The 8,550-nt window shown below is 39.5% G+C and overlaps 1 protein-coding gene across 1 annotated transcript in view; it reads right to left on the bottom strand.

The window, feature by feature from the left end:
• Positions 1-1,795: 1,795 nt before the first annotated feature.
• The window catches only part of MRE11A (MRE11 meiotic recombination 11 homolog A (S. cerevisiae)), a 19,158-nt gene continuing 12,403 nt past the window's right edge, over positions 1,796-8,550 (bottom strand). Inside the window, exons 12-19 of the mRNA XM_009876255.1 lie at positions 7,752-7,925; positions 6,530-6,592; positions 5,273-5,489; positions 4,445-4,528; positions 3,398-3,453; positions 2,833-2,924; positions 2,392-2,470; positions 1,796-1,846 (exon numbers count right to left, since the gene is read on the bottom strand). Coding sequence (XP_009874557.1) covers positions 1,796-1,846; positions 2,392-2,470; positions 2,833-2,924; positions 3,398-3,453; positions 4,445-4,528; positions 5,273-5,489; positions 6,530-6,592; positions 7,752-7,925 — 816 coding nt within the window. The remainder of the gene's footprint in view (positions 1,847-2,391; positions 2,471-2,832; positions 2,925-3,397; positions 3,454-4,444; positions 4,529-5,272; positions 5,490-6,529; positions 6,593-7,751; positions 7,926-8,550) is intronic.

Genomic DNA, 8,550 nt, shown 5'->3' with positions numbered 1-8,550 from the left:
TCCAACCACACCCCTGCAGGACAAGGGGAGAAAATCAGATGAAAATCTCATGGATCAAGATGAAGGCCAGTTGGGATCAGCTGTCCTGGCTGTGCCCCCTCCCAAACTCATCCCCAGCCCACTGGCCTTTGGGACGGTGGAGAAGGGACAGTGCTGATGCCATGGTGGGTATCAACACCCTTCCACCTACGGGCAGAGCACAGCTGGGCTGCTGTGGGCAATTAACTCCACCCCAGGCAGACTCGGCACACATGGAGAATGACATAAAGCAGCAAAGCATTTTAAAAATTTCAGTCCCTCAGGTTCAGCGTAGTCTATACAACTGACATTCATGATTTACTTAACAGAAATAGTTTATTTAAAAAAGAAAACTATCTAAGCCCTTATCTTGAAGGGCATATACAGCAGCTTTTTAATTGCATAGGTAATACTACAGCTTTGACAGCCCTTAATGAAAGAGCCAGGCAATGAAATTACTTGCTGACACCTGAAGCCATCCCACTGCTTTGGAAAATGCTCGTCACACCTCAAGCCCACCCAGGCAGCACCTCCACACCTCATGGCTGCTCAGTCACCCCTACCCCCTTTTGGGATGGGGAGGAGAAAATACAACAAAAGGGTGGAGGGTTAACACTAAGGATACGGAGGTCTCACTCACCACTTACAGTCACTGGCAAAAACCAGAGCAGACATGGGAGACGTGCAGCTAGGGGGACTCAAGATTTGCATGGGAGCCACCCCCATAGCTCCACCACCACCCAAACCCCACAACACACACCCAACACATCTGCTAAGCTCCACACTAGAGATTTGCAGGTCTTGATTATTTTCATGGAAGTCTTCAGGAAGCTCAAGGCTCTAATGGCTTATGGCCAGCACTTTTTGGGGAGTGGGTTGTACAGAGGTGGAAGGAAAAGAGCAGGAATAGGTCTAGGTCTTGGCTCCTTCAGTGGGAGTGGTTCCACCACTGTGAATACAACACTGTATTCTAAAAGCCTCAATTTGAGAATATTTGGAAAATAGCGATGACATTTTAGGGGGGGTTACTGAAGCAGTGAGTTGAGGAAACATACAAGAGGCACTGTCCTGCCCTTTACTGGCTCAATCACTTTATTCCTCAAGCAGCGTTCTTTGTTAAGTTGTAAGGTTCTAGTCCTTACATAAAGAGCTAAACGTGTAATTCAATTTGAAGTCTTTGGCACATCCTGAATTATAGAGCAGAATTCATTCCCATATTCCAAGACATTTAATAACTGCAATAGTGGGTTTAGTTCTTTTACTAGGGTTTAAAGTAGAACATTTTCCCGCTTCAATACCGAAAACTGTATTTTGGGTGAAACTTTTACTCTTCAGAGTTTTCAACTGTTATCTGCAGAAAATTGCAAATAAGTACAAATGTCATTAAGCTGACCGAGTCCGCGTCCATACCCATACTTGCATACTACTATACATTTACTCCTCCACAAAAATCAAGCCCAGGAGGTGGAGTTTTCTATAAAAGACGCAACCATTACTTACATTATCATCTCAGAAAGAAAATAGGGCCTTTAGAAGTTTTAGGCAGAATTTCCAGAATATTAGAGTCCAGCCTAATGCACCAAGCAACCCAGTACCCAAATTATACTAAACTTGGTGCCGCTGAGAAAAAACACTCAATCCCAAAAACATGTCATAGAAGCGAAAACTGAAGGTAAGCCATCGTTTACAGAGAAACATCACACAGAGGATGCCTTGCAAGCTGCTTTCTGTTTTCTTCACTAACTTGCACGATCTCTCTTGTATAGTGAGCCAAAAATCACTTAGTTCTTCTTGATGGTGGAGTGCTTCTGAACAGATCAAATTCATCCTGCAGTTCATGAACAGATAGGCATTACTACAACTTGCATGCATTCCAAGTCATAAAAAGTCAAGTCACCTTTAGATTAAAATAGAAAGTCTGGTCACACTATTCCATGTTTGCCAACAGACCTGGTTTTGTTGGTTTTGATATGAAAGAGATTCTCAGCTGATTTAAAAGTTCAGATCACAAATTCTTCCCTTTTACAAGATTAAAATGAACAAATTAAAGGACATAGCCAAGCATTAGAGTAGATCACGATTTCTGTCTTTCCCAGGCAAAACAACTTGTTTCACACATTTCAGAAATGACAATTTACTGATTAAGAATTGATGGGAAAAAAAAGGACTGGATATTCTCTTAAGGTCCTTTTTAGCCTTATTTTTGATGATTACGTATATATTCTAGTTAAAGCTGGTTGCAGTAATCTAGCCCTATCAGTGAGGAAAAAGAAAATGCCCAATTTCACTCTGAAATGCTTCATTCAAATAGCTGTAAAACAGTAAACTATAGAAAATTAAAATAAAAAAAAAAAAGGCTGCTATATACCATACCTCATCCGACTCAAAATCAACTCCTCTGGATGTCTGGCTTTGTGAACCTCTTTTACTAACTGAAGGTGTAGTTGACAACCTTGAAATATAAAAAGGGAAACAAAGGCATCAGCATGTTCTCAATTACCAGGCATTCCAATAACTTGCCCTTCAATTTAGCCTTGGACCCCAAACAGAAATAACAGTAAAGAGAACTACTCAAATTCTCAAGCTACCTTATTGTAAAGCTCTGAGCCAGCTTATCTCAATCAGTACATCAACTTATTGTTACAGAAAGATCATCCACATTAACAGGTAAAAACAATTATATAACTTCTCTAAGTAACATTATGACTTTCTTAAAAATGTGGTTTTTTCAGGTAGTGGATCAGATCCCTGGATTCTGCTGCCCAGTCAGAAATAAGGCAGCAATGGTACCATTCCTGAAGTAAACATACCAACCTTTGATTGACTTTGGAAGGAACAACAGAAACTTCTTCCATATCAGAGTCATCATCTATAATATCCTGAAAAAAATGATATAATTTATAAAGCTATTTAACAGAGTTTATTCTTACAGAGATACAGTGCATAATACTACAGTACTAGAGCATAGAACCTTTGGGGTTTTTTTCCCCTACTATATACTTATTTATAACCTACTTAGTTACTCTAACACATACTTGAGAGGGCTGCAGGCCAGAACTGTACAAACATGCAAATACAGCACAACTTTTGCTCTTCTTACCCTTGATCATGCAGATACTCTGAAAATACTCATGTATATACTCTCTGCATCTTAAGACTGTGGTCACAAACAAAACACAGTCTTCATTTTCGTCAGACCAACATGATACCAAAAAAGGGCACAAAAGGTTGACAAAATTAACATGCAGAAGCTTACTGCTGGAACTGACAGCTTGGGAACATCTGATGATTTAGGGTAATGTTTTGACCATATATTCATTTCTCAAATCAAGAGACAGCCAAAGGCAGCGCAACGTCACTCAGGCAACATGCTTCTTACCTCAGAATAAGATTTAGATGAATTCAAGGAGGCCTGTGGTTTGAAAGACTTAAAGGCTGGAATAAAACCAAATATAGTTTTTGATGTGCTCACACAATAAAATACAAACAATGTTACATCATTCCTTTTCTGACTTGCTCAGAATGCATTTCCTCTGCAAAATATCCTAAATACCCTAAAACACAAAAGCAAAATCCCCCAAACCCAAACATAAATTAAGGCTTTGTGAGAATCTGAGAGTCTGGGGATCTAGCCCTCTGCAGGTGCTTCTCAGCCTGGCTGAAAAGCTTTCAGTAACTTTGGTTAAGAGGAAGAGAAAAATGTCACTATAATTTGTATTTCTGTACATCTAACAGTTTAGACATCAACATATCTGCTAAAATTTATTTCTCTGAAGTATTTTAGATCATTTGCTGACCAATTTAAACTTCAAGTAATACGCTTATTAATTTAAAACTCGCTTTACTTCTGTGTATTTTCTGTGGGATTCACATATAGATTCATGAGCTGTATTTTTTTCTTTAATACTCGTATTACCTACGCTGTTTCCTCAGAGCCTGTCCTCTGGTGTAAGGAAGGGCTACTCTCACAAATGAGGCTTAAGTCACACACGTGTTTCTCTCCCCTAATAAAAACTGTCACTTCTGAAACTTGCTACAATGTCAAGACTAAATGGATTTGCATCAGCCAAGTTAAAACTTTTATCCACTGAGGAATATTCTGCAGAAAATAGATGCCAATAAATCACATTCCTTCCATGCTTACTCCTTAAGGAACTGCATATAGCAAGATGTTCCCTATTTCTAGTTCTAATCAGCAGTTCCCAACATGTTTCATTGTACCCCACAGCAGCAGGGTTATCGTTATTCTCTTTTTTCTCCCCTCCATTTTGGTTTCTCTCATCACCATTAGCCCTTGTATTTAATTAGAAATGAAATAATCTCTCATAGCTGTATCAGACTAAAAGAAATAAAGGCAATTAAAGCACTTCATTATTAAACAAACACCTCCATTACAATTAGAGTCATGGTGAGATCGAATGCCTACCATCCATGATTGACATATTCTTGGCAGGCACAGACACAGGCTTGTAGGTTCTGCTGCTCGTAGCTGACTCTTGGCTAGTGCTTCCTGCAGGGATAATAAACAATAGGTTGTTCGGTGGTCGGGTTTCTGCCCCCCCAGCTTTAGTCTGTCATTACTGAGTGGGAAGTCACTAGAAAACCAACATTTCTTTTTATTTCTTCATTTTCTTATCTGAATCAAAGCCCTTCTCACATGCAGAACTGCTCCAGTTCAAGCATTCAAAACTCTACAGAGCCAGCCTCTTAACACACACACACACACACACACTCACTCACTCTCTCTCACACTTTTAGCTTGGGAAATACACACACACACACACACACACACACACTCACTCGCTCTCACACTTTTAGCTTGGGAAATATATCCCATTCTCTCAGTCACTTGCAACAATGAAGTCTCTTGTAAATTCCATTAGGATAGGTACAATCTGTACCTCTTCTCTGTACTGATCCAATGCATTACCTTTAGCAGTAACAAAGGGTTATTCACACACCTCACTGCACAGATCTTCTCAATAATGCACCTTTTAACAGTCTATTATGTTTCCACAACTGGGAAGCAATATCTTTATTTTAATCACCCTGTGAAGAAGTCACAACTTAAGGCTTGTAAAGCAGTCAACTGTGTGTAATATATCAAAAATACAGGGGAAGAAAAATGTCTTCACAAGTAAGAGTCCTTAAGCAATAAATTTCCAGTAGATACAAACATTAAAGAAAGTCACCTTTTAAGGAGGAAAAAAAAAAGTCAGTAACCACAGTACAAAGAATGTGAAGTTTTTCTTACCTCTTCCCCTTCGAGATGAACCTCTTGCTGTCGCATTTTGTCCTCTTGCACCTCTTGCCCTGCCCCTTGCCCGCCCCCTTCCTTGCCTCATTGTTCCAGGAAGGGCATCATCCGAATCACCAGTGCCTCTTGTCCCCGTGTCCATGAGTTCTTCATCACTGGAAGCCTCGACAAGAACAGCATCCTCAGATCTGAGGGCTCTAGCCCTGGTCATTGCCTGAAATGGAATAATAGGTGCTAGAGGAAAAACAATTATTAAATACACCATTGTTAAATGCTAGTTGTGATAATACAGCTCCAAACCATTAAGGCTTAAAAGACTCAAACCCACAGCATCATGGAAAGCAAGGAAGCCTGTCTAAAAGCAGGAACAGTTTTTAGTCTCTTTAATTTATACGCGTGTATATAATATACAGCTCCAAACCATTAAGGCTTAAAAGACCCAAACCCACAGCATCACGAAAAGCAAGGAAGTTTGTCTAAAAGCAGGAACAGTTTTTAGTCTGTTTAATTTATACGTGTGTATATAAAGTAGCTAGCTAAGCTCTCAAAACAGAACAGAACTAGTTAATCATATGTTGTCAGTGGAGTTTGATGACCAGTACAGGTCATCCTGTATCAGCCAGGTACATCTGCTCAGAGGAAGAATCCTTCATCTTCACTGCTGGCAGCGAGTGCTCAAGACAACTAATTCACACAAAGAGGAGAACTCAATCCCAACCCAGGTGTTCTTTTCCTCAGTTTCATTCCAGCCCCAGACAGCTCGCAAAGACACAAGAGCACCAAGGCTGTCAGTTCTCTTTGGAAAGACGCACACAACCCAGATACAAATCTCTGGGAGATCTAAGACTCTAAGACTACTAATGAGGACAAGAGTGCCTAAAGGTTTACCAATAAAGCAAATGGTTCCAGTAATACACTCAGTATAGCCCACCCACAGGTCCACTGGCGATGGGATCACAAATTGTTTAAGCTGACAGATGTGAAGGTCACCTGGTCTAACCTCAGTACAAGGCAAAATCAACATGACATTCAGGTTCACAAATTTGCACAAGAAAAGAGATCTCAAAAGCCAAACTGAGTAGTAGCTCAGGCACATACTATACTCAGGAAGATTTAAAATAGAGTTACTTATCTTCCCTAGCCAGAAAGGCACTTTTGGCAAGGACAATGTTGAAGTATTGCTAAGTGACATCATTCACACGCAGTGGTCACCATTCTACTCTTCAACCTACATTCAAAATTCAAAGGAGTTACCTCACGAACTTCCTCATCCTCTTCTTCAGTATTCTTTTTTCTACTCTCCCTGAATTTTCGCACCTGAATAAAAAAGTTTTCATCAAAGTAACAGCTAATGTCATACAATAATCAACATGCAGTAAGTGGGAAGTCTTAATCACCGAATTAAGTCAAGCTCATGCAAGAGGCAAAAGAGAGTATAAGAATAACTGAACAGTCTGTTTAAAGCTTTTTCAAGCTGTTCTACAGTCCAAGAATCTCACATTCTATTAATAACTGGAGCTACATCACTGGAGAGAAAAAACTTGGGACACAATGAAAAGCAGGAGGTATGTTCAGGAGAAGGAAAGTATACGTAATTTGATGTTAAGGGACAGTGAAATATGAATAAGTGGAAAAGAAGGGGTAGAGATGAAGAAGCGAGATAGAAAACAACAATATTGGAAAGAGACGAACTTTGCAATACATGTAAAACTAAGAAAGCTCAACTTGTCAAATACGGAAAAAGATATGATGGGTGGGAGGGAAAGAAGCTATTAGTCTGAAATACAAACAACCAGCAACTCCAAAGTGGCACAGAAAGTCTATGGGCACTAATTTCAACCCCTCATGAATTAAAGCAATCAGCAAGAAAACAGGCGGTGCAACCTTCCTCCTCCCACATGCCAAATTATTCTTTACACAGCCCACAGCTAAGCCGCCAGAACAACTTGTCACACAATAATTAAATATTACAGCTGAATACATGGGCTCTTATGGAAGCTCAACATGTTGGCAGACAAGTCTGTTAAGGGTTCCTAGATACACGTAAACCAGGTTTGTCTCTGGGAGACTCTGAGCTGCAAGCAGTCAGGAGCCAGTAAAGCACCTGAAGGATAAGTTTCCTCTGTGCTTGCCCTGTTCTGGTACTCCTCCCTAGGCCAATATGGAAAAGCTAAAAAGAGATTATATCTACCAACCTTCTCACAGTAGATATATATCTAGTTCTACATATATTGGAGTGACAGACCTATTCCGTGCATGCGTGTGCAAACACAGCATCAGTCTAAGTAAACCTACTCCCCATTTTCAATATAAGCTTTAAAACTACGGATTTGAACTTCATCATATTTATTAACTCCAGAAAATTACAAGAGGCGTTACACATGTTCCTCACATGAGGAATCATTTAAACCAAGTTTGAGCACTACTTTTTCTACTAGCTGCCTCAAACTCTCCTAAGGAATTAACAGAATATTACCTCTTCATCTATTTTTTCTTCCTCTGCATCAGTGCGACGCTCCTTAAGAAACCTCTGCGTTTTTTCTAGTTGAAATTTCACCAACTCTTCTATGGCATCTTTTTCCTCTTTGTCCACAAACTCTTGCACTGCTTCCCCCATTCCTCTTTCAGTTAGAAGTGAGAGCTGTACTTTCTTTGTAATCAGGAAAAACATTTTGTTAAGAAGCATTTGCCAAAGCAAGTAGTATTACTGTTGTTTCAGAAGTTGGATCCGAAAACAATGTGCTTTGAAGATTTTAACCAGAGAAAAGCACAGCAATAAACAAACAGGTTATTCATCAAAATATACTTACAACCCTCTTGCTACCAGCATGTTACACCTACTTAGAGTAGTTTCCAGACTCATCAAAAAAAGTTTCATAAACAGTAAACCCACAGCAGCAATCACATCTAAAATAATTTGTCTGAAACGTATTGCTGAGAGAAGGTAAACTGTATTCTTTCCTAGTTCCCCTCACTTTATCAAAGTTAGGACTCACCTGCAGAGACATAAAAATGCTATTAAAAATAGACCCTGAATTACTACAAATGCTGTTTTGCTGAGTTTTACTGTAAAATTCTAACATTAAAAATGGCAGTTACAGAGCAGTGCAAATCATCATTATGAAGCATTTAGAGCTATTAAGTAGAAGTCTAGTGAAATGCAATTCTGTAAATACCAATAGCTCTCACATGTTCATCAACTGAGATAACATTCAACAAGACGTTCTACATTAAGATATTACTACAGACACTAACTAGTACAAATAGTAGATGCT

The sequence above is a fragment of the Apaloderma vittatum genome, unplaced genomic scaffold, assembly GCF_000703405.1.
Source record: "Apaloderma vittatum isolate BGI_N311 unplaced genomic scaffold, ASM70340v1 scaffold3039, whole genome shotgun sequence".
Lineage (NCBI taxonomy): Eukaryota > Metazoa > Chordata > Aves > Trogoniformes > Trogonidae > Apaloderma > Apaloderma vittatum.
Note: the sequence above shows the minus strand (reverse complement) of the source record. Positions and strands in the feature narration are given on the sequence as shown.